Source organism: Bos grunniens, chromosome 7 (assembly GCF_055505025.1).
Source record: "Bos grunniens cultivar Pamir isolate PY7600 chromosome 7, Bosgru_T2T1.0, whole genome shotgun sequence".
Taxonomy (NCBI): domain Eukaryota; kingdom Metazoa; phylum Chordata; class Mammalia; order Artiodactyla; family Bovidae; genus Bos; species Bos grunniens.
In genome coordinates, this window is record NC_141171.1 from 96,544,864 (window position 1) to 96,571,292 (window position 26,429).

The following is a 26,429-nucleotide window of genomic DNA, read 5'->3' on the forward strand; positions in this document are numbered from 1 at the left end:
ACACCAAGGAAGTAGGGGAGTGAAGGGGTGGGAGAGTGCAGCTCCACGTCCGGTGCCTGTGTCTTTTCTGCAGGACCTGCACAGAGGCTTAGTAGCTGCCATTTTTAGGTCATCCAATGTTCCTATTTCTAGTGATGCCAGTTGTTAGAAATTTTCAAAGTGTGTTTGTGGGATAGGCAGGAAGGAAAGCACTTCTTTAGTAAGTCAGCAAGTAGAAGAAGCTGTGATCGGAAGAAGAAACAAGTGATGGCAAGGGGTGGGGTATTGTCAAGCTAATCTTGGGGTGGGGGTGGGGAGCAAAGAGAAAACAAAGGGACTCTGGAGAACCAGTTTGAGACAAAGACATATGCCCTAGGGAGGTCTTCAGTAATATGCCTGAGACCCACAGCTCTCTCCCTTATTCTACTCTCCCCTGCCTACAACCTAGAGCTGTATTATGTCCCATAGATCCATTTGTAAATTACCCTGTTGTTTACATGGGGTTTCCCAGGTGGCACAGTTGGTAAAGAATCTGCCTGCTGATGCAGGAGATGCAAGAGACACAGGTTTGATCCCTGGCTCGGGAAGATCCCCCAGTGTTCTTGCCTGGGAAATCCCAGGGACAGAGAAGCCTGGTGGGCTACAGTCCATGGGGTCGCAAAGAGTCAGACATGACTGAGCACGCATGCATAGTGCATATATATATTTGTTTACATAGGCTCATCTGGGAAACTGGCCATCATTTATGACCTTGCTCCTGTGGAAAAATGCATTGTTAGGATTGAACAACTGAATTACAAATGGACTTGTGAAACATGCTTGCTGCTAAAATTGGGAACTGCCTATAAATAGATAGCAATCCAGGACTTTCACTTGGGAACCAACGATCACTAGAGAATCAACAGCTCTCAGGAAAAACTTCTGCTTCCCTTTCCCACAACTTACTTTGCACCAAGAAGAGAATGTGCTACCAGGGTTGAGTGAGGTTTAAAGAAATGACTTTAACCATAAACTAATAGAAGATTTTCACAGTTTCCAGTAGAGATTAAAGCTAATTCCAAATGTTGGAGCCAAAGTGATAAAAACAGTGGGAGCTACTCTTTTGGGAGAGAAAAGGCAGCTAGCCCTTCTGCTTCTCTGTAGCTCCAGGAGAGTGAAGAGGCAACCTCCCCTGTCCTCCTTTATTCCTTTCTGTACTCTCCACCAAGAGGCTGATTATGTTAGGCCAAGGCTGTGCTGCCTACTAAAGAATGTGCTAAGTAGCTCTTGGCCAAAAGAACTCAAATTTAAGTGTGATCAGAAACACCTGGTGAAGTGGTAAATAATCCAGACTCTCTCGTGGAATTTGGTTAGCGGGTCTGGGCGTGGACCAGGAACTTGTATTTTTAAAGGATGATTCTGGTACAGGTAGTTTGTGTGGCATATTTGAGAAAAAGTCTGGACCTGGAACAGATCTGTCTCTCCTGCTAAGATAAGATGTGTGTGTGTGAACACATGCTTGCCCAACTTTAGTTCTGGGCTCCAGGAAAGCCTCTTGCCCAAGCAAAAGGTTTTGCTCCTACCTAAATCAGAAGAGCTCAATGTCTTTAATTTGGGGCCAGTGCCAAGTTAAGTAACAGCTCCCACTAGTTAGGCCGCAGGCCTTTGAGCCAGAACTTCCTGGGTAGAACCATGCTTCTAACCTTATTGCACATTGGAACTACCTGGGACCTCTAAAAAATACTGATGGCTGGGTCCCACTTCCAGAGAGTCTGATTTCATTGATCTGGGGATCGTCTGAATAGCTAGGATCTATTAAATCTCCTTGAATATTTCTAATGTGAGCCAAAGTTGAGAACTACTGGGGTAGGGAAAATATTTTCATTTCCCTGGAGCCCTGGCTAAAAATAATCTTAATATTCACCCTTTAAAATGGTGGACACCATAGAAGAAATCTTGAGTTTTGCATTTCTGCAAGGTAAAACAAAACAAAAATCAACAATATATAAGAGCTAATGTCTTAAATAGTCTTTACCTGTAAACATAGTCAGGGATAATAAAAATATTCTTAGTCTGGCTTCTTTTGTCATTTGGCAAGAAAGAGAGGCATGGCATGACAGAACTGAGAACCCTCTAAAGTATTTCAGAGATTAAGTCAACTACAACAATGCTCCTGATGTCAAAAACTTTCTCTAAAGAAATTGAAAGGTGTTAAGCTTTTATGTTTTCTTTCTTGTTTTCCTGAGACCTAGCTGATCAGATTTATCATTGATGTGGGTACAGCATTTCAAGAATATCTATGGCTTGATTCTTTTCCTTTTCTAGAAATAGGTGAATGAATGTAACAGCAAACATATTGAACAAATGGACGACCAAATTCTGATCATTAGAGGAACAATGACTTTATTAAATCTGTGATATTCTGATATGTTCATACAAGTTAAGTGACTAATTTTCTTTAAGTGGTTTTTTTCATAACAATCTGGGGTATTTGGGTTTTGTGAAAATTAAACTATCTCTTGTCACAAATCAGTGCAATTCTTTTTTTTTTAATTTTTTAATTTTTTTTTTTTAATCAGTGCAATTCTGTATTTAAGGATGATGACATTTGTCTCAGAGACAGGTTAATGGGACTATGCCTGAGTTATGTTGGAGCCCTGCTGAAAAGTTTAAGAAACTGTAAGTAGATATGCAAAAATTAAGAGTTTTAAACTGGGCGTCCTTTCAACAGAGCAATGTATGGATTTTGGGGAGTTTCACATACACTCTGAAACAGTCTGTGTAATTTTGAATGTAATTGTTTCATCCTGTTTTCCTAGGATAAGGTCCATAGCTTCTATCAGATTCTTAAAGAATTTATAACCACAAAATGTTAGAACCCAGGGTTCTATATATTTAAGTAGAGAATCCTCCACTCCAGGCCCATTCAACACAGTGTGTTATTGAGAAGATATAGAAAATGAAAAATAATAATAGTCTACTTTGCTGTTCAACCCTGCTAGTCTCAAGGCCAGAATTACATATGTTTATGTGATATACCTTGGAAGGAAAGTTATGACCAACCTAGATAGCATATTGAAAAGCAGAGACATTACTTTGCCTGCAAAGGTCCGTCTAGTCAAGGCTATGGTTTTTCCAGTGGTCATGTATGGATGTGAGAGTTGGACTGTGAAGAAAGCTGAGCGCCGAAGAATTGATGCTTTTGAATTGTGGTGTTGGAGAAGACTCTTGAGAGTCCTTTGGACTGCAAGGAGATCCAACCAGTCCATTTTAAAGGAGATCAGCCCTGGGATTTCTTTGGAAGGAATGATGCTAAAGCTGAAACTCCAGTACTTTGGCCACCTCATGCGAAGAGTTGACTCACTGGAAAAGACTCTGATGCTGGGAGGGATGGGGGCAGGAGGAGAAGGGGACGACAGAGAATGAGATGGCTGGATGGCATCACCGACTCAATGGATGTGAGTCTAAGTGAACTCCGCGAGTTGGTGATGGACAGGGAGGCCTGGCGTGCTGCGATTCATGGGGTCACAAAGAGTCGGACACGACTGAGCGACTGAACTGAACTGAACTGATGTGATATACCGACAGACATTAGGTCTTAGCTGATACTGATTTGTGATAAATGAACATCAAAGGGAGTGGCAAAGATTCTGACTTTTGCTTATTTTGCTGAAACTCCCACACCGTGGTGGGAAGAGTGGGCAGTTTTGACCAGCCAGGAAAAGTTAATAGTGGCCAAGCCAGAGCCTCTGCTTCCAGTGTACGGAATGGGTACAGTTTTTCTAACTGCCGGGCAGAGACTACATTTAATATTTTCTAGCCGATTCCTGTTCCTGCATCTAGTTAGATAATGTCAGCCTGAGGTGGTCATTGTTAAAGACTGCAAATGCAGTACAGAAGTACCTACTTTTCATCACACCTAACACGGGAAGCTGTATCTTTTCTGAAATGATAAAGAGTAATGACTTCTTAAAAACATTACTTTAAATAGGATGTGATTTAATTTTAAAATGTATTCACTTACAGATATTAATTCTAATTTCTATTTGGGAATTTCTTCTAGGTGGCATTTAGCCTCATCATGGGGAGGGATGTGATTGTTTTTTGTTAAAACAATATTTTAAATAAAATGTATCTAATATTATATAGTATTATGTCTGCAAGACATTTGAGTAGGGAAGGTATATAGCTAAATTTTTCCCTGGGGTGAGAAATCTGATGTGTGAAGTTAAGTTTTATTGATAAGGCTACTTCCAAAATACATGTTCAGTATACAGTTTCTTGGGGATTCAAGGAGTGACAGTTAGCATTGTAGATATTTAAGTATGAAGCTACAACTATCACATTTTTGTAAACATTAGTGTAATTATAATGGTTTCAGCTTTCATGAAAGTTAATGCGCATTTGCCTAAACAGGAAGAAAAGGAAATCTTATTGAAAACTGAGAAAAGTGTTTTTATTAAATTTGACATTGGAGTAAATGCAAGATAATCCATCCCGTGTTAAAACTAAGGAACTACGTGTAAGTGTTTAAAACTGGCACTGCTGCCATTCTTAAGTTTGAGTGACGGAGAACCATAAAAATGGTTTGCATTTGCTTTTGGTTTTCTAATCAGTTGATTGACCCGAGCCATTTTAAAAGAGACATGGCAATGTTTTGTCCCTCCTTTAGAGAAGAGTCCAGTAATTTAAACGGGAAAGTGACACTACATCTGAGCTACTGGTGGCTTAAGTTCCCGAACAACAACAAAGACAATTAACAATTCCTTTTCTCTAATGCAGGAGAAACAAATCAAATGTAAATATAAGTACTGTTAAATGCTAATGATTTTTCAAAACGTTTTCGTCTTAGAAATGCCAGTAACTGTCCCCAGTATAGATATATGACTGAGGTGGCAGACATAAAAATAAAGCACTTCATCTGTTTGAAAATTAAAAATGCACATGACTGAGGACTCACAAAAACTGGATATTAATTCTTCTTGAGGGAAACAAGTAAGGGTGCTACCCTGGGTGCCATTTATCCCCACATGGAAGAGTGGGCTTTTAAAAAATTAGGACAATGACAATTTAAGCCCCATTACACTTATATAGTATTTTCATACCATTACCACTTCAAAATCTTTGATGGTGGGATGTCCAGATAAAATCCCCGCTGAAGTTTTATGTTACACCTGCTGCTGCTGCTGCTAAGTTGCTTCAGTCGTATTCGACTCCGTGCGACCCCATAGACGGCAGCCCACCAGGCTCCCCGTCCCTGGGATTCTCCAGGCAAGAACACTGGAGTGGGTTGCCATTTCCTTCTCCAGTGCATGAAAGTGAAAAGTGAAAGTGAAGTCGCTCAGTCATGTCCAACTCCTAGCGACCCCATGGACTGCAGCCTACCAGGCCCCTCTGTCCATGGGATTTTCCAGGCAAGAGTACTGGAGTGGGGTGCCATTGCCTTCTCCGTATGTTACACCTAGTGGAGTGTAAATGATCTTGCAGCTGACAAAGCTTAAGAAGAAACTCTGACTCCTGGATATTTTAAAAAATAATCCATATTGTTTATTTAATCCCAAGTATTTTTTAATTGCTATCATGCTACTTTCCCTAGTCCTGGCTGGTGTTTTTTTCGGAGTTGCTACACTGGTTCTTTCTTTGAAACAACATACGTAATCCAGCAAGGCACATGTCAGCCAGGCTTTAGGTTCAAGCCAGGCCTGGGAAATATTTTCCAAACAATCCCGTCTTCATCCTTTTGGCCTGAGGTGGAACTATTGAGAACGCGATGGGGAAATCGCACTGAGGGGGACATTGGGTCCTATAAGGGTCCTACTATTCTTGAGATACTGTGCATGGAATAAGTGAGGAGAATTACTACCGCCTTCACGTAGCATCTGGAAGTGCTAAAGCCTCTGATGACCAAACCTCTCCATGAGCTTCCTCATGGGAGAGTCCAGCTTCTGCCCACCTTGGGGGCAGCTGGGACCTGGTCTTGCTAGTGATAGCCACAAAGGGCCGTGAGGCTCAGCTGATCATCACTGGGTGAAGAAGCGTCAGGATCACTGTAGATCTGCGTCAGGGCTAAACTCAGGATCTCTTTCTTTTCTTTGTAAAACCGTAGTTCTTGTCCTGCTTTCCTGGCTTCCTCCAGCTCCCTCAGGGCCATTCGCAGCTCTTGGGAGAGAATTCCCGGCGACTCCCGCTCCTTCATGATCCAGTCTAGGGCCATGTGGCTGCGCATCTTTTCATCCAGGGAGTACTGGGAATAATAGGAGATGACTTCCTGGGAACCAAGAGACAAGGTCCAGAGCATCAATGAAGAGCAACAAAAGTACCTGGCCTCATGGCCTGCTGACACTTCGTTTCCTGTACCTCCACCCCCCACCCCAGCACACAAACACCCATGGGGGTTCTACCGACAACCAAACCTCTCTGATGTTCACGAACGGAAGCCCAACCCCAGGACACACCTCTTAAAGGATCAAAATGACTTAAGTTGGTACCCAAAGTAAAGGTCCCTCCGGGTTGAATCAAAACACTGCCACCAGGAATGACCTAAAGCTATTCACAGAACAGAGCTCTAACCTCACTGGAAAATATATGTTCCTTTGAAACTGCATTGTTACAACAATTAGTATGAGCTTTACCTCATTTATTTATAATCCTTCTGCCCAACATTAGCTGCTTTGGCAAGATAGAGGGAAACAACTGCTCAGAAGGATTTGGGCAGAACTGGGTTTGGTCACACCCACTGCAGAAAACAGGAAGCTTTGAGTCAGGACAAGACTTAGACACCAGGAGAGTCAGCTTCCTACCTGCTGTGTTGTTAGCATAAGGAAGATGACAGACTAAACAGCTCACAGTAACTATGGGAAGGACCCTAACAATTATGGAAGATAGGTATTATCATCACTGATATCATAATGGTAACTTTACGTGCACTGTCTCTTACTTTCTGCAGACAATGCAAAATTAGTCACTATCTTCCAATTCTCGTGTTTAAAATTTGCCCGTACACTGTAATGTCATGTATAAGTTTGATGAACGCTCTTTAAAAAGACCTTGTGGACTGGATGTGTTGCTTATTTTTATTTTCAAGAACATATGGTATTTATTTATGACCTTAACAAATTAAAAACAATCACGGAAAAGTGTTTGTAACCAACTCGGCATGTTTCAAAGGCTTTTTATGAAATCAAAGGAAAAGAAAAAAATAGCCAAAGCCATTGTCAGCTACTCATTTCTTTTGCATCTTTGACATTTTGAAAGCCAGGCTTTCTAGGCAAAGAACAAAAACTCCTGGGGCAGCAGCGCACGGAAAACTTTTACATCCGCCCTCATCTTGCTGCCTAGTAGAGGCTGTGCTCCTCATACAACTTCCTGTTAGCAAATTCTCAAAAATAAACTACTATCCTTGAAATCTAGTGGGATAAAGGAAGAACAAATCTTCAGTGATAGTAGGGTGAGAACCATTAAGTGCATGGGAGGGGCTTGCCTTTGCCACAAGAAAGGGTGCAGGATGCTTTTCATAGATGGCTAAGAAATAGTGAGGCCCTGTCTCTGAAAAATAAAGAAGGAACTTCCAAACCCCAAAACTGAAGTGACTGAAAAAAAAAATTGAAGTTATAGAAAACAAAAACAAAAAATTGAAGTGATGGAAATACCATGTCTCCCACCTTTATAATCAGTTCTGTTACCCACTGGGAACATTTGGTGGGGGTGAGAAGAATCCTCCTGCTATAAATAACTACCTGTTCTCGGTGAGGAGGTTTGGAGGCGGCGCAGACTCACATTTCTTTCTGCTTTGAAGAGTGGGAGGGGGCACACTGCATGGAGTAGATGCCGTATCTGACTTAGGAACGAAATCTGTCTTACTGATCCCTCCATTCTAGCGTTCAGTACAGGTGTCTAAATCTGTCCTATGGCCAGCCGACATTCTTCTTAGTGTGTGTGGTCAGACCCTGATGCAACCAGACTGATATATCTAGATCTAAATCCAGATAGATATATCAGAGAGAGAGATACCAGATAGAGATATACCATATATATATATATATATGTATATGTTAGTACACTTATATGTTGCACATATAGTTATGTGCACATCATATTACATATATATGTTAGCATATGCATATATACATGTTAGTATACGTATACTTCCCTGGTGGCTCAGACAGTAAAGTATCTGTCTGCAATGAGGGAGATCTGTGTTTGATCCCTGGGTTGGGAAGATCCCCTGGAGAAGGGCATGGCAACCCACTCCAGTATTCTTGCCTGGAGAATCCCCATGGACAGATGAGCCTGGCAGGCTACAGTCCAGAGGGTCTCAAAGAGTCAGACACAATGGAGTGACTAAGCACAGTATATATATGTATATATATATATATATATATATATATCCTCTGCTTTTAATAAATAAGGTGCTAAACAGAGAAAAATTCAAATAAAGGAACCTCAGTGGAAGATGCCATACAACACAAACCTGCTTTTTATTGGAAAAATCTCACCTGTCGGGAACATTTTGTTTCACGAAGGGCTTTGAGGCTTCCATTCCAGTGCAATAGTTGGAAAATGGTCATAAGCTCCTATAAAACCCAAATGTTTGTCATTAGTCTCAAAGCAGAAATGTGAAAGAAAGTGCCTCAGTGATTGCTGAAGAGGTCATAACCCTAACTCCAACTATATCAGGCAAATGGAATACACAGTACTGTCAGAACACTTTGAGACTTTTCAAATACCACAGTCGTAGGCTTCCGGAGCGTTTTTCCTTCCCTCCTCTGTTTTATCTATATTTGGCACGAACTATTAAATAATGGACAAATACCTCTCAACAGTGTAAACACATATGCTGTAACAATTTTACACCCAGGAAGCTATATAAATATACCAGCACATCTTCGAATAATGTGTAGGCAAGGCTATTTATTGCATCATGTAAAAAAAAACTGCCTGAGACTGGCAATATTTTAAATGTTCATTTTTAAAGGAATGGTTAAATGAAATGGTTACTAAAAGGAATGGTTAAATCCTGAAGTGTAGCATAATATAGCACCCCCAAATATGCAACTTTGGTATATTGATTATTTTGAGCTATAACTACTTAAAAACTGCAAGCAGAGGAAGAGGCTTTCTCTGAACTCCCCTTATCTCCCAAAAGACAGATCCTCCAAAAGGAACTTAATTGGTATAAATCCCTTCTCCAGAAGTTTTATCAACCAGGGTATACTGACTCTTATCACAGAAGTAGAAACTGAAGTCCACTCCATGCTCAGCCAAACTTTGTCTCTATCATATCTCCTATCTATTCTTCTAAGGATCAATTCATCTTTCTTAAAGATTATCTCCTTTCTCCTGAGGGGCTTCCCTGGTGGCTCAGCAGTAAAGGATCTGTCTGCCAATGCAGGAGATCTAAGAGACACAGGTTTGACCCCTGGGTCGGGAAGATCCCCTGGAGGAGGAAATGGCTGCCCATTCAAGTATGCTTGCCTGGGGAATCCCACGGGCAGAGCACCAGGTGGAGCCTGATGGGCTATAGTCCGTGGGTTGCAAAGATTCAGACATGACTGAGCAACTGAGAAGGCGCACATGCGCTTTCCTGAGAGGCCCACACCCCCTCTCCCTTCCGTATTAAGATGGTATTTAATCCTGAATTCTAAGCCACCTTGTGGAGGTCCTCATTTTTCCGTGGGTATCTCTCACACATACGTGAGGTGTACTTCTGTTTTTCTCTTCCTAATCTGTCTTTCATTACAGGAGTCTCGGCTAAGAATTCAGAAGGATAAAAAAGAAAATGATTCTTCCTCCCTTACAACATGGTCGTCCTAGTAAATACAAGGCAATCACAAAGGGTGAGAAGGCTCTCTCGTTCTAATGTAGAGTCTCTGTGTGGTGTTGTTAAAAGCAAGGTGTCCAACATGTATACTGAGTGCTACTACTTGATTAAAAAAGAATTAGAAGATGCCTATAAATATTTGCTTATAAATGCCTAGAAGAGTTCTGACAAGATACAAAAGAATCTGGCAACATGAGTCACCTCTGGGGAGAAAAATGGAGCGAGACTTTCCTCCGACACTCATTTGTACCTTTTGAGCTTTGAACCAAGTGACAATATGCCATATGAAAATAATTTAAATTTTAAAAAATTCAGGCCAAAAAACAAATATAGAGCATATAATGGACAAACTACAGAAACTGTAAAATACCCCTGAGTTTATAAATTCAGTCAAGAAAATGCCTTAAAATATGACCAATAAGGATGAATTAATATTAAAGCCACCCACAGTTTTCACATTCAACGGCCAGGGCTGAGCACAGCATTTAGCCTTTCTGTCAGCATCATCCTTTCCCTGCATGATACCGAGTGCAAGCTAACATGTATTCAACATACTGAAGAATTTGTTTTTCCAATCTGATTAGGATTAGCAGTCTTCCGTAGGAGTCGGACACGACTGAGCGACTTCACTTTCACTTTTCACTTTCATGCATTGGAGAAAGGAATGGCAACCCACTCCAGTGTTCTTGCCTGGAGAATCCCAGGGTTGGGGGAGCCTGATGGGCTGCCGTCTATGGGGTCACACAGAGTCGGACATGACTGAAGCGACTTAGCAGCAGCATTGAAGTTACCTACATTTTTTTTTCTTTTTTGATCAGAGAAACATCTACAGTGGATTAGTGGTAGTACAAACCACAGCCACATACCTATTGGAAAATAACAATACAGTTAAGGAACTTCCTGGTGATGAGACAAGTTATGAAAGCTTAACATTTGAATAGATGTCTATGCCCATTCAAAAAAAAAAAAAAAAGTGGACTTTTATTGTCTTTATGTCTGCTTGCTCTGGAAAATGTTTTCACTATGAAATCTGGAGACATAAGCTCAGTTTGAGATTACAGTTACCTTGAAATTATGAGGTAAAATTTAAAGAGATAAGATCATCAGAATAAATATTCTCATGTCTAAATGTCTCATGTCTGAATAGCACTATTCTCATGTTTAAATTGCCCTTAGAATGTAATGCCTTTCTTCTTTTCAGTTTAGGATTTTGTATATGTATTACTACACGGTAAGCACCACAAGAACACACTTTGTTAGTCGCTCAGTTGTATCTGACTCTTTGTGACCCTATGGACCGTAGCCCACTATTCCTCTGTCCATGGAATTCTCCGGGCAAGAACACAGGAGAGGGTTGCCATTCCCTTCTCCAGGGGATGTTCCTGACCCAGGGATCAAACTCAGGTCTCCCACACAGCAGGCAGATACTGTCTGAGCCATCAGGGAAGCCCAAGAACAGACAGAGACCTTGGTAAGGACAGAACCATGTGTTTCCATTAATTAGAATCTGACATGGACACCAGCTGAGCCACACACTGACCCCATGTCTGCATGCCCAGGGTCCTGGGTCCAGGGCCAGGGGAACTCACCCCTCTTATGGCTCCTCTCCACTTCTCTCTGCCCCCTTCCAGATTTCCACTCTGTCACAGCACTGTGCTGCTTTGGGAAAGTGAGAATCTTTTGTTCCCAACCAAATCCATAATCTATCTGGCTCCCACCACTGTGCCTTTTACCAAGATAACCCCAGTGGCTGAGGAAGGTAAACTTGTGTTGCCCTCCTTGCTATACCCTCAGGCCTACTCACCGAATGCTTTGCAGACATAAAAAGAAATGGATAGGAACGCTGTTTAGGTTCTGATATGAAGCAGTCTCCATGGTGTTACAGGAGGGACAATATTGACAAATGTTTTATTGTAAGACTCCTCTTAAATTTTGCATTTTATTGTATATGTCTGTTTCCTTAAAGAAGACAACGAATGCCACTCCACTCCTTTCCTCATCCTGCAATCTTCACATAATGTCGACAACCCAGAAAGAGGTATTGAGTTTATTCTGTGACTTCAGTAACCCTCCTGGCATCGTCCTTGTATCCATGTGGCCCAGTTTGAGAAACAACCTATTGCTAACAGAGCTCTTAATTCCATCCTTTGATAACTGTCCCGCCTTCACAATGTATTTTCCCTCCAATGTCCTCTAAGCTTTCATTCTTATTTTTGTGCCAAGCCCCTCATCCATATAAATTTCTGTTGTGTCACTCAGCAACCCTCCTAACACTGTGGAACTCACAATTGTGTGAACAGAACTGGAAATCTTTCTCATATCCCTTGGCAACCTACCCCTCTCATAAAACTTCCCCACTGAGACTTGGACTGTTTTCGCCTGCAGGAGGAGGATTATCCTCCTCACCTCCTCTGGTTTGTCTAAATTTCTATCCTGTCATCAAGCAGTTCTTTCCTCTGCAGTAACACAACTGCCTCTTCTTCCCTGCAGCTCTTGTTCCTAAATCCCCTAGGAAAGATAACCTTCTTTCTACCTTCTTACTTTGTGTCCTGATCTATAGTGCTTGCCCTCCTCTCTGGAGGAGGATAACAGATCTTACCATCGTTACATGAAGTATACTGAAATATTTCCACATTCTCCCTGTCCCATTTCTTTATTTCCCCTCCCATGACCAAGAATTGATGCTTTTGAACTGTGGTATTGGAGAAGACTCTTGAGAGTCCCTTGGACTGCAAGGAGATCCAACCAATCCATCCTAAGGGAAATCAGTCCTAAATATTCATTGGAAGGACTGATGTTGAAGCTGCAATTCCAATACTTTGGCCACCTAATGCGAAGAGCTGTCTCATTGGAAAAGACCCTGATGCTGGGAAAGATTGAAGGCAGGAGAAGAAGGGGATGACGGAGGATTAGATGGTTTGATGGCATCACCGACTCAATGGACATGGGTTTGAGTAAACTCCAGGAGTTGGTGATGGACAGGGAGGCCTGGCATGCTGCAGTCCATGAGGTCGCAAAGGGTCGGACACGACTGAGTGACTGAACTGAACTGACCTGAACTGACCAAGTTCGCTATCTTCAGATCTTCCTGAAGCTGTGTGAACCCTGGCTCAACCCCAGGAAATCTTTGCGTGCTTATCATTGATGCCATTGGAAATCCTTGCATTATGAAAGACTGGCAAGGAGAGGGTGGCTGTGGGCTTCTGTGAGGACTCAGTTCCTAGTTTTCCCGTGACTCCTCACTGCCTGGTCTTCTCAGCCTTGTTTTCTACTTGTTGAAGCCCTATCATTTTGAATGAAGTCTGTTTGGTGGGCTTATCTGTCCTGCTTCTTCCTCACTGAAGTCTTTGAGCTGTGTTTGTAACGTAGGCAGACCTAGAAGCCTGGCTCCTCTCCATGGGCTTACAGATAAACAAGAAGCTGGCCTAGAGGTGGGGTTAAGACTAGGGCCAGGTGAGTGAAGCAAGACTTAAGGTGAGTCGCATAAGTTCAGGGTCTGTTATTTAAATCCTATCTTTATTTAAAATTTGGATGTTTCATTTGTCATAGATTTTTGCACATTTATTTTGAGTTTTAAATGTATTACATTATAATATTATTTGCCTTGATTACTGAATTTTTGTTGCTCCTTTAAATTTTGTACCCCAGTTGAATGCTTGACTCTTCTTACCCTAGTCTGGGCTGTTCTGGGGATCTTGTGTCAGGGACAAGGGCAGTTTCACGAGCTTGTGATCTGTGCAGTCACACAGGCTTTGAGCTTGGTTTAGTGCTTTACTATCTTTAAATTCATAGCAATTTTTGAACAAAAGGCCTTAAACTTTCATTTTGCACCAGGCCCCATACATTATGTAGCCAGTTCCCTTTACCAAATATTAGTACTCTTGCCTGGAAAATCCCATGGACGGAGGAGCCTGGTGGGCTGCAGTCCATGGGGTCACTAAGAGTCAGACAGGACTGAGCGACTTCACTTTCACTTTTCACTTTCATGCATCGGAGAAGGAAATGGCAACCCACTCCAGTGTTCTTGCCTGGAGAATCCCAGGGACGGGGGAGCCTGGTGGGCTGCCGTCTATGGGGTCGCACAGAGTCGGACACGACTGATGCGACTTAGCAGCAGCAGCAGCAGTTGCTCAGTTGTGTCTGACTCTTTGTGACCCCATAGACTGTAGCCCACCAGCCTCCTCTATCCATGGAATTCTGCAGGCTAGAATACTGGAGTGGGAAGCTATTTCCTTCTCCAGGGGATCTTCCTGACCCAGAGAACGAACCTGGGTCTCCTGCACTGCAGGCAGATTCTTTACTGTCTGAGCCACAGGGAGCCCCCATAAGTAAATTCGAAATCAAATGGTGAATTGAGTCCTGTGTTTTCTTTCTCTTCAGGAACATTGGAGTTGTAGCTTTTGTTCTACGGCTTTTCTGGTTCATGTTGTCATTAAATTAGATGTCATTAGATTCATTAAATCTAACCCAACAACAACTGGGGTCTGTCCTCACAGAGCTTCCTGGTGTTGCCTCCTACGAGAAACGATGTGTGGCCTCCCAGCCACTTCGCAGGGAGAAAATGAACACTGCTTCTCTCTGGAACTCTGTCTGGGAGACTGGCTTGGTTCTGTGATTCATCAGGAATAAGAAAAACAAACAGTGTAAATGGAGAACTTGAAAAGCAGGTGGGCACCATCTCCCAACCCAAGAGAATGGATTTAAGAGGAAATTTGTTTATGGGATGAGGTTTTAAAAGGCAACCTTGAGAATTTAGCAAAGATGTAAATAAACAGCTCATCTTTGGATTGCATTAGGCTTCAGAATAAATATATTAACCAGCTTCAGTCAAAGTCTGCCTTGAATCTGACCTTGACAAGACCCAGTGGCTAGAGCTGCCGCCATCCCACCCCTGCAAACATGAGGCAGTTTCTCTACGGAGAGAGGCAAGGCTACCTTAAGCAGGCACCCCAGCCTCCCGCCCGAGAAGTGAAGGTAAGCAGAAGCCGATCAGGTTTCTTCCGAGCTCTGCCTCCTTAAAGGCCCCCCTGGAAAGCCTGAGGGCAGTCAGGAGACACCAGGCTTGTTTTTAGACTGTATAGTCATCCGTAGCTAGATACAAACACACATCTATTACCCACCAGGGGGACTGAATTGCTGTGTTGACTGCAGACAGCCCAGGCCTGTGGTCAATTCCCATTATGAGCAGGAACAAGTTGAAGCATTTAACCCAGGCCACGGAGGAATGTGTAGGAAACCAGCAGGCAAGCTGGGGCTGGAGGAAGGAAGAGGGATGTACTTCATGGCCCTCCCTGTGGGTTGCCAGCATCCCTACTGGGAGGAGGGAGTTTGGATTTTTCCTGCTCTCATGTCTTCCTCTACCTCTGTCTCTCATCCGGCACCCAGCCTCCTTTACAAGAATTTATGAAGCATTTCCACAATACGAGTCAAATTATTATTTCACATTCTTAAATACCTTACTACGCAGACCACACAGAAGACATGCAGCCCATCGTAAGGCAATTAAAAAAAAAAAGTATTACTAAAAGGTGGTTGAGTACAGCCTTTCATAGTACTTGGACAGAATTTAAAAATTAAAAAAATTTTTTTTGCCTTCCTTATATTTGGCAGACTAACCCACTGCATTTTTAAAAAAATCATTCTTGATTTTTCTGAAAAGAGTTACTAAATCCCATACAAGCTACCATGTTCTTGGCCAGGCAACACTCATTCTGTAAGGAAAAAAAAAAGTACAATATTCTTCTGTCAGGGAGAGAGGAGAAATTAAAATAAATGATTTCTTTCTTAGGGAATCATTGTGCTAAATGCTTTATAAATGCCACATTGTATAAGTCCCACAAAAAGTCTACACAGTGGACATCATGATTCTTATTTTGTAGATGAGAAAAACTGAGTCTCAGAATGCCTGAGTTCACAGGCGACAAGTGGTAGAACAGGCTTGGCTCTTGGATCTGTATGATTTGTTTTAGTTTGTGTTCCTTCTCTTGTGTCATGCGTCTCCCTTTCATGTTTCCTCTGACTTTAGATTGTTATGGGATATAAAAAATGACTCTTGCCAGTTTCACTCTTGTATTCTATAGCAGGGCTTCCCCCATAGCTCATTTGGCCAAGAATCTGCCTGCAATGCAGGAGACGCAGGGCCCTGAAGCATTTATTGCTGGGAAGCTACTTTGTCCTCTTCTGGAGACTTTAGGTTAGATAAAGCTGTCAGGGGAGTCCATCCAGTAGCCTCTGGCATTTCAAGTAAAGCAGTCCTTCTTCAGAAATATATATCTATCAGTTGTCATTTTTTACTGAGCATTTGCCATATGCCAGGAACCGTTCTGAACTCCCTATGCAGTCTCGTTTAATCTCCACAATGGCACAGTGAGGTAGCACTGCTATTATTGCTACTATTATTCTTCCTGATTTATGTACAAATGAGGAAACAGATTTAGAGGTGGGCAGCCGAACCCACTCCCCAGCCAGGGCTGAGAACCACTGGCTGCTGCAAGCCGCTGTCTACACCAGAAGGTGAGCTTCAGGGTCTTTTGCAAACCAAGACAAGCAACATCAAAGGTCAGTGAGACCACAACTGCTTAAGGAGAAATCTGGATGACTGAGATCTTCCTAGGAAAGGATGAGAAAAGAGCGATTTTGCTTTAATCAAACAAGAGAGTGGTGAGTGAAATTAATGAATTTTAAAATGGGCAGGACGGACATATCCACCTGAGAAGTGGCTGTGGCACTGTAATCCGGAAAAGAGTTTGAAAGGTACCAAAGATGGTATCTGAAAGCTGGCTTTAGGGTTCAGCTACACCACCACTGTAAATTATACCACGATGAACATTTTTGCCCATAAAACTTTATATTCTGATTGCTTCTTGGAATCTAACCTAAAATAATAGAAATCTTGGAGGAAAAGTCTCCTTATTATAACACTGCATATTGATTCTTAGTAGCATTGATGTATATGGATGGTCAACTGTATTCAAATTTAATTTTTTAGAGAGCATACTTTTCATTCTCAACCACTATTGAATTTTTGTCTGTCAAGCCCAGTACAGGATAATAGTCAAAATATGAACTCAGAAATCAGACTGCCTGGGTCTGAACCCAGGCTGTGCCATTTACTAAGCTGTATGACATACTTCCTTCAGTGATGACATGGGTATAATAAACACTCATACATTTACCGTAAAGGTTAAATTACGGTAAGATTTGTTAAATGCTTAGCACAGTGCCAGACAAGGTAAGCATCCGATGAGTGTAAGCTATTCTTCTTCTTCTTACTACTAATATAATTAATTTACAAATAACAGGTAATATAGTTCCTTAGCTCTGGTATTGCTTGTCAGCATGGAATGAAAACAGCTAGAGCTTGCTAAATTTTTTTATTTACTCAACGATAGGAGATGGCAGATCTTGTTTAACAAAAATACCATAACGGATGGGGAAATTATTTAATATACATTGCAGTCACCTTCATCTATAACTTCTGAAAATTAAGAACCAAACGGTCATGAGCAGTATTTCAAGCTGTTTGATTTGATTTATAGGGGAGCTTTATACTGAAAAGCTGGTAAAGTGTTAACAGGGTCATAAGATGGTAATGTTCACTACCTGTTTCTTAGCTCAAGTCTTCTACTTTCTTTGAAGAAGCAAAGATCGTGCCTTGTTGACTTGTTTGTTTTAGCCTACTGCAGTGCTGCTAAAAGAGAGTTATAGTGCTGGATTCTAAGAGGGTTAAATTAAAATGACCCAAATAAACAAAGAGCTGTTTGTGATAAGACTGGCATTCCCCCAGGCTTCTAGGGGCTGTGTAGCGAAATAAACATGTGGCAGGTACCTGAAACTCTAGCATGGTCTTCCCCATGTTTGACTCCAGCATGTAGTGATAGGCTCCGATGCTGGTGCTCGGGTCGTCTGCATCATCCAAAGTGCCCTTGGGAAGGAAGCAGAAAAGGAAAGCGTCATGGATGTTTCCTCCTCTTCTTTGGGGGTCATGAATGAATCCTGTGGCCCCACGGTGAAACTCCTGTGCTTCTAACCCTTCAGGTGTGCACCTTATAACCATGTCCAGCTGATTCGGGATAAAAGCCTTAATCTCACCATCTCTAAGTGAAGAGGATTTTGAAGTCAATTTGAATCTAGCTTTTCATTAGAATGTTAACTGATTATATACTCAAAAAGAATAATTATACTAAAGCAGAAATTCCCACGTCTCTATAGCGTTTTTGTTGGTAGTGGCATTAATGCCACCCTAATGAGCAGCCATGAAATTAAAAGGCACCTACTCCTTGGAAGGAAAGTTATGACCAACCTAGACAGCATATTAAAAAGCAGAGACATCACTTTGTCAACAAAGGTCCATCTAGTCTAGGCTATGGTTTTTCCAGTGGTCATGTATGGATGTGAGAGTTGGACTATAAAGAGGGCTGAGTGCTGAAGAATTGATGCTTTTGAACTGTGGTGTTGGAGAAGACTCTTGAGAGTCCCTTGGACTGCAAGGAGATCCAACCAGTCCATCCTAAAGGGGATCAGTCCTGGGTGTTCATTGGAAGGGATGATGTTGAAGCGACAACTCCAATACTTTGGCCACCTGATGTGAAGAGCTGACTCACTGGAAAAGACCCTGAGGCTGGGAAAGATTGAGGGCAGAAGGAGAAGGGGACAACAGAGGATGAGATGGTTGGATGGCATCACCGACTCAATGGACATGGGTTTGGGTAGACTCCGGGAGTTGGTGATGGACAGGGAGGCCTGGCATGCTGTGGTTCATGGGGTCACAAAGAGTTGGACGTGACTGAGCGACTGAACTGAACTGAACTGAATGAATGGTTGCCCTTCGAGGCTGTTTTCATCCATTATTGAAATCTTGAAATGCTGACTTGCTTCATAGAATTCTAATGATCACCAAGCAAATTATGTAATTAACAGGGAAAAAATTCTCCAGTTGTATGGACCATTCATATTTTACCACCATGATTCTTTTTTTTTTTAATTTATTTATCTTTTAATTTGAAGGTTCAAGAGAGAGGGGACATATGTACACCTATGGCTGATTCACGTTGATGTTTGACCATGGTGATTCTCAATGGGAACTTTTCATAATAGGCTGGTGTTCAACCTGGAGACATGGATTTTGGTTTATATTTTTTCAATTCTGGGCCACTTAATCTTTAAGAAACAAGGTGGGTGGGTGATGGGGAAAAGTGAAATTCCCCTTCAATATTTGGTTATGGGGAGTGGCAATAAAAAAGCTAACATGAGCTCTGGAATGGCACTGAGGCCTGCCCTTCAATATCCCATGGCCTTGGATTCCTGGGAAGGTGGGCAATGGCTTTGTGAGACTGAGCAAACAGCTGCCAGCCTCAGATAGCCGCAAATTTATAGCTTTTGAATGCAATAACATTAACACACTACTGCCGAAATATTTATGTTGGCTTTTTAAATATCCCAGAGGAAATCCATCCAGAAGCCTATGAACCATATATATTCTCCTTCTTTAGAAATTTCCATGAAAAAAAATGATAAATTACATTTACACTGAGGACCCCTCCCTGCTCCTGAGTAAATTCCACACATATAAATCAGGCATCATTTTCCTAACTTCTCTTCCTCAAAGGCACTTGAAATTTACAGGGTAGAAAAATAAAGGCTTCCTTTCATCCTCAGAGCAGAGACAGACCAGAGCTCCCTGAAGTCTCTCTGCCAGGACAACCACTCTCAGTCCCTGCCGCTCTCCCCCTCATCGCTTCTCTGTGTGATAAGAGCATTTATGAGGGGGGAAGGCAGCCAAAAAGGTCACAGCTGGTGTGATAATGTCACCTTCCTTATCAGTAGCTTCTCCAGAATGACAGAACCTTGACTTGCACAGTCAGGTTAAGGGAAGCAGGAGTGAAAATCTCAGGGTTGATCCATGCTAAAGGCGAAGCAGAAGGTAGCTTATCTCTTTGGTAATGCACTTTGGTTTCTGCACTTTTGGTAATGCCCTTTGGTTTCTGCACTTTAAGGACACATAGGGAGACGCCTGCCCCAGGTGAGCCCCAAGGCTTCCTCCGTGGTAAAAATGGTTTATAGTTTGGAGGTACAAGGATCAGGAGCACCAAATAATTCATGGGGCAAATAATCTACTCCTAGATTGGCGAGAAAATGTCCTGTCTAAATATCTAAGACATAGTTTGGCTCTCAAAGTACTTCTCATTTAATTACATCTATTACAGAAATTTCCTGAGCTCTCGGAATAAAGTAATCGATATTAAGTGTGATAACTCTAACATCTAACAAATATTAGGCATACAGCTTTTCTCATAGCTAAGCAGTTAGTGGGTTTCCCTTGTGGCTCAGCTGGTAAAGAATCTACCTGCAATGTGGGAGACCTGGGTTTGATCCCGGGGTTGGGAAGATTCCCCTGGAGAAGGGAAAGGCTACCCACTCCAGTATTCTGGCCTGGAGAATTCCATGGACTGTATCGTCCATGGGGTTGCCAAGAGTCACACACAACTGAGCGACTTTCACTTCACTTCACTTCAAGCAGTTAGTATTTCCTTAAAAACACAGATTGCAGGACCTCCTGCTGGCTGGGGAATTGGCACTTTTAACAAGCGCTTCAGATAATTTTTATGATTAGTCAAGTTTGGGAAAAACTGAACTTCTTTATGTCTAGGTTAAAGTGGTATTCAACTGCATGCATCCTTAGGCCCTAAAAGAATCAGTGCTCCTCAAACAGCAAATACCCAAATAAACAAATCAAGATGGATAATTCGATCCACTTTGATAGACAGCGTGATTAATTGTGATCCAGGAAGGCTAAAGAATCTTGCTGAGACATGGCTAGGGAGACAGCCCTAATATCATGATTTTCAATCTAAGTGCTCTTTTTGCTGAAAATTAATGATTTAATGGGTTAAAAAAAAAAAAAACAAAAAACCTGCACAGTTCTTAAAGAACTTGTACACATTAGCATCTCCCAAGATTCAAAGGCCTCAGTACTCGCAGTATAGCCAGCTCCCCCTTCCCTGGTGGGTACTCACGCTGGTGGAGGCAACTGCTTCCTGCACACTCTCCATAATGAATTCCTTGGTGATCCGGCGAGAGGGCAGCTCGTTGAAGAGGGAGTTGATTAGGGCCACTTTAGCTGCATCCCGTCTGGCCTCAGCTCTACTTAAGCAGCACTTAAGAAGGGAAGGAGAAAAGGAGTCGTTAAAGAATCTGGCATCTCATCATTTCGCCCCAACTCAATGGGTCTCTGGACATTTATTTCTATTTATACATTTACTGTCCGCATCTATTCTTCCACAGCCATTGCTAATCCCCTTGATGATCATGCAGACTTTCTTGCAGCCCCAGAGCCCATGCAAATGTCTTGGTTAGTCTTCAAATGTTTTAGTGTTATTTCACAGTCACTGAATGCCTACTATGTACGAGAGGCTTTCACGCTCTGTTAATAAATAATAACAAAAGTAATAATGGCAACTGTTCTGTGCTCAGTGATTGCACTCATTACCAGGGCCCTCCTCAAATCTTTATTTCAGAGAAAAGAAAGTAAGGAACAAAGGAAAATGGGAGACACGTTTAATACCATAATTAAAAACATATATTCTGGAGTCAGACTCCTTGGGTTCTGATTCCAACTCTGGAACTTACTAGTTGAAAAACCAGGGACAAACTTGTCTTTCTGTGCCTCAATTTCCTGCTCTCTAAATGGGAATAATAGTGGTCCCTGTGTTGTAGGGTTGAGGATAGGCTCAATTCATTAATATAGAGAAAGCACTGAAAATACTCAGAATGTGGTAACACTCTATGAGAGTACCTCAGGCTTACGTGTTTTTAACTTTCAGGTTAGGACCAAGTGGCTTCTGTGAAAGATGGTTTGGGCTTTTGCTCTTTAGTGTTGGATGGCAATCTATAAGCTTTTCAGGTCGCTTCAGGCAGCAACGCCCTTCAAGCTTTGCACCTCTCTCAAGGTTTAGGCCAGCTGCCTTAACCAGGGCTGTGGAGACTGGGAGAGGTGTCTCTGCAGTTATGGATCTGGCTGGAAATATTTGTACAGGATACGAATTCTGAGTCAGTAGTCTTTCACTAAAGCTTGGGTACCGCCTCTTCCAGGAGACCTTCCCTGAGCACTCCCAGTTGCAGGCTGGGAAGACCAGCATCCATAAGAGGCACACACCACACTGAGGTGTAATTGTCTACTAGCGCTCTGCCGCCCAACCCCAGGCTGTGAGCAACCTAAGGGCCGAGTCTTTGACCTAATCTCTCTCTGTCTTTGCACCTGCAATATAGTTTGTTGAATGAATAATTGAATATACCCTAGGAAATTGAAAGCACCCATCACTAAAGTGACTGACAAAGTATTTAAGAAGTCCTCTTAAAGAAGAGAATTTAAGATATACACTTATTAATTTTTAAAAGTCCCATTTCAATATACCCTTTGTTGTATTCATAATCCAGTAATAGAAAAATATACTAATATGTGAATTGCAGAGGGGAAAATTGGCCTTTTAGTTAGGCGCTCTGAGAGTACTCGTTTTGCCCGAGTGTAGGATATGTTTATTATTCTTTGGAAAATCAGTTCCCTGTTAAAAAGCAAACAGAGTTTTTGCAAATATTACCTGACATCTGTAAAAGCAGCTCATTTTAATAAGAATTTGCTGTATGAAACATATAATAATGCCGTTGGGGTTTTAGAATTTAGAGAATTAGATTCAGATCTGGGCACTCTTAAGAAACTTTATATAACTTTCTATCTAAATAATAGCAATTTAAACCATCTTTCATAGAGCGAGACCTAGTAAACACGACTTAGATAAAAGAAGCTATCTATTTTAAATAAGACCAGCTAAGTACTAGATCAAAGGCGCCACATACATTTACAACCAAATGGCACTGCTTCTGAGATCAAAGTGCTGCAGGGCTGAGAGAACAGAAAAAGCCTTTACCCAGAAAGCATGGAAAAGGACTCTGAGACTTAACCAGTATCGGGATTTTTAAAGAAGACACATGTCTTTACTTATTTTATTGTTTCAATGTACAGAATCTTTGGTTAAAATGGGGGAGAAAGTGTACCAATTAATAAGTACATAAAATAAAATAAATTCTGAGCCATCAAAGGCTTTCCTTGCTATTGTTCTTTGCATTTCTGAAAGACAAGTACTTCAAAATGTCTATAATGTTAACCAGCCGCTTTCTTTTAAATTTTGGAGCTACAAATCCGAGCCAGTAAAACTGCATATTTTTCTTTAGGGATCTTTTAGTGGGAACTCTCAAACTGAAAGGACCTATGTTTGGACAAGAAATTTGGCCAAAAGCAATCTGCTTGGCAAATCTAAATCAGAGTGTGGATTGTGCTGTAAGCACAGGCACTGTGAGAGTTACCATCAAACAGTGGGAAATGCTGCAAGAAAATAAAATATGGTAAGTGACAGGACGTTTTATTGATGTGTCCAAACTGGTCGTCAAAGACATCATTTGGGGAGTGAATGAAGTATGATGTTATTTCAAAGCAACTTCCTGCTGGAATTGGACTCCCCAGGTTGTATGGTTTATTCTTGCTGTTTGTCAGCCAGACCCCAATCATAAATACAGATTTGTAAACCATGACTTATCCGCTAACATTCTTACTTGTTAACACAGAGAGACAACTTCTGTCCTTTGCACTTTGTGAAAGTGCAGGGCTGGAATATTTAATAGTCAAGGTTTTACTAAAGTCAGCTGTGGATTTCTTCAGCATGTGCAGCCACATGTTTTTCAAGAGGCTAGAAGACCCCACTCAGACATTTATCTTGATGCTTGGATGCCTTTCATTTGCCGGTAGATTATAAACAACTATAATCATTTCAAAGCCTCTCAGCTCTAAAAGCCAAAAAAAAAAAAAAAAGAGCATCTGTGGCATTGCTCAGGAAACTATTTAAAGGTGGGGGTAGCCAGCCTCTGAGAGAACCCCCAGTGATCTCTGCCTCCTGGTATTCACATACTTGTACAGCCCCCTCCCATACTGTATGGGGTTGGTCTGTGTGACCAACAGAATACAGCAGAAGCTATGGTACGTCACATTTGACATTAGGTTATAAAAGGCACTGTGGTCCTTCCGGTCGCACTTGCTTTCTCTCTAGGAAAAGTGAGCTGCTGTGTTGTGAGTAGTCCTACTGAAAGGTACACATGCTAAGAATCTAACTGATTCCTATTGCCAAGAGCCTTCTGAGGGAGATTGGAAGCTGATCCTCCAGACCCCATCAAGCCTTTAGATGTCTGTGGCTCCAGGCTTGACTGCAACCTCTGGGAGACCCTGGGCCAGAACTACCCAACCAAGCGGCTTCCAGATCCCTGATCCTCACAAAGAGTGAGACAATGAGAAGTTTTGTGGCGATCTGTTACCCAGCCACAGATAGCTAACACAGAAGCTTTGCTCCCACCAGGTACTTGGGAACTTCTTCAGCCCACCCTTGAGGTCTGTCTGTCCTAGTTGCTCAGTCGTGTCCGACTCTTTGCAATCCCATGGACTGTAGCCCGCCAGGCTCCTCTGTCCATGGGATTTTCCAGGCAAGAATACTGGAGTGGGTTGCCATTTCCTTGAGGCAGAGCTCACTAATAATAATCCTTGTTGCTGGGTGCTGAGCTAAGCTGTTCCAGGTGGTGCTAGTGGTAAAGAACCCACCTACCAATGCAGGAGACGTAAGAGACCTGGGTTTGATCCCTGGATCCAGAAGATCCCCTGGAGGAAGAAATGGCAACCCACTCCAATATTCTTGCCTAGGAAATCTCATGGACATAGGAGCCTGGCAGGCTATAGTCCACGGGGTCCCAAAGAGTTGGACACGACTGAAGTGACTTGGCATGCACGCACAAGCTGAGTGTTTTATGTCGATTGTCACATTTAGTTATCACCACAATCTTGTAAGGTTTATTTTATTGTGATCCTTACTTTTCCCTTGAAAAAACAGAGGTTATATAGCCCAAAGTCATACAACTTAAAAAATTATCAAAGCAAGATTAAACACCCTGTCTGTCAGACTTGAAAGCCCAGATTTTTAACCACAACACTATTCCTGCTTGTCACAGAAATGGTCACCCACCTTGGAATAGAGAAGAGATATAATTTGGCTAAACTCTCCCAGCATTCCCCAAATCAGTATAGATAGTACTTTGAGTGAGTGAAGTCGCTCTGTAGTGTCCAACTCTTTGTGACCCCATGGACTGTAGCCTACCAGGCTCCTCTGTCCATGGGATTTTCCAAGCACCAGTACTGGAGTGGGTTGCCATTTCCTTCTCCAGGAGATCTTCCCAACCCAGGGATCGAACCCAGGTCTCCCGCATTGTAGGCAGACGCTTTACCATCTGAGCCACCAGGGAAGTCATACTTTAGCCCAAGCTAAATACTTGGTACTCTGTGGATTGTTTTGACATAAGATTCCAAGAATATCTCCTCCCATTCCCACATGATGAACTCAACTCCTTTTAAAAGAAAAGGCCAAGGAAGAAGTAGTGTAGTGTCTCAAGAAATTGTCCTCAGTGATGCAGGCATGTGCTAACAATTATATTAATATCATCTTCTCTCCTATGTCCTTTTGGTTCTTTTCTTCACCTGGACTGTAGGGATAAGGAAAATGGAGAAAGACCAGCTGTGACTAGAACAGGAGATCAACTGTCAGTCCCTGTTAGAATTTTCTTGTGCTGTCTGGAATTGTTCCCTTGGTTAAGAATGGAGCCAAGAGACTTGAGAGTTTTACCACACAAATTTTAAGGGTTTTACCTCAACAACTTTAAGATATATTTGGTAACCCTTCAAGAGCAAAAAGTCATTTAAATTAAACTTCTCCGGCTCCACCGGATGAGAAATTCTCTCAAGACCAGCTCCTTCTGGCTCTTTATTTTATTTTGGATGTGAGATCATTGACAAGCTACTAGGAGCCCACAGGGTATGTTATAAAGACCATTGCTAAGCCTCAGCTAGCAGTCCAAACCAAAAATTCGAAACCTTTAGTTTTCATCGTAAGATCACCTGGGGAACTTGATAACATGTACATTCCCAGTCAGAGTCTCTTCAGATGGACTGCAGTTGGGGTCTGCATTTTAACAAGCTTCCCAAGTGATTCTGAGGCAGGTGGATCCAGGACTATCCTTAGAGGAATGCTGCTCTAGCTTCTGTCCGTTCTGTGTCTCATTTCTAATCAGCAGAGGCGGAACCAGGTTTTGTGTGGGACCTGAAGCTTACACAGTTTGAGGGATTTTGTATGAGAAAAGCAATAAGAAATCACACATTTTAAAAATTGGCCTGTGATTTGAAGTAACCTATGCAGCAGAAGTTTCACTGGCTTCATGGCTGAGAGGGAGAACAGTCTCTGGTCACCACTGTATGTGGGGTTTTCCTCTTCACACCAACTAACTGTCTTGTGCCAGCTGGGTATGCTACAGTTCAGTTCAATTCAGTCGCTCAGTCATGTCCGACTCTTTGAGACCCCATGAACCGCAGCACGCCAGGCCTCCCTGTCCATCACCAACTCCCGGAGTCCACACAAACTCATGTCCATTGAGTCGGTGATGCCATCCAACCATCTCATCCTCTGTCATCCCCTTCTCTGCCTGCCCTCAATCTTTCCCAGCATCAGGGTCTTTTCCAATGAGTCAGCTCTTCGCATCAGGTGGCCAAAGTATTGGAGTTGCAGCTTCA

At 42.2% G+C, this 26,429-nt stretch overlaps 2 protein-coding genes across 4 annotated transcripts in view; one reads left to right on the forward strand and one right to left on the reverse strand.

Moving 5' to 3' along the window:
• The window catches only part of LOC147370011 (2'-5'-oligoadenylate synthase 1-like), a 32,922-nt gene extending 28,813 nt beyond the window's left edge, over window positions 1-4,109 (forward strand). For both annotated transcript variants that reach the window (XR_015168298.1, XR_015168297.1), the window contains exon 11: window positions 2,284-4,109. The gene's annotated coding sequence lies outside the window, so the exon portion shown is untranslated. The remainder of the gene's footprint in view (window positions 1-2,283) is intronic.
• A 1,371-nt stretch (window positions 4,110-5,480) lies between these two features.
• The window catches only part of LIX1 (limb and CNS expressed 1), a 53,826-nt gene continuing 32,877 nt past the window's right edge, over window positions 5,481-26,429 (reverse strand). For both annotated transcript variants that reach the window (XM_086413250.1, XM_086413251.1), the window contains exons 3-6: window positions 20,794-20,934; window positions 17,607-17,702; window positions 8,454-8,531; window positions 5,481-6,226 (exon numbers count right to left, since the gene is read on the reverse strand). In XM_086413250.1, coding sequence (XP_086269376.1) covers window positions 5,939-6,226; window positions 8,454-8,531; window positions 17,607-17,702; window positions 20,794-20,934 — 603 coding nt within the window. In that variant the 3' untranslated portion in view covers window positions 5,481-5,938. The remainder of the gene's footprint in view (window positions 6,227-8,453; window positions 8,532-17,606; window positions 17,703-20,793; window positions 20,935-26,429) is intronic.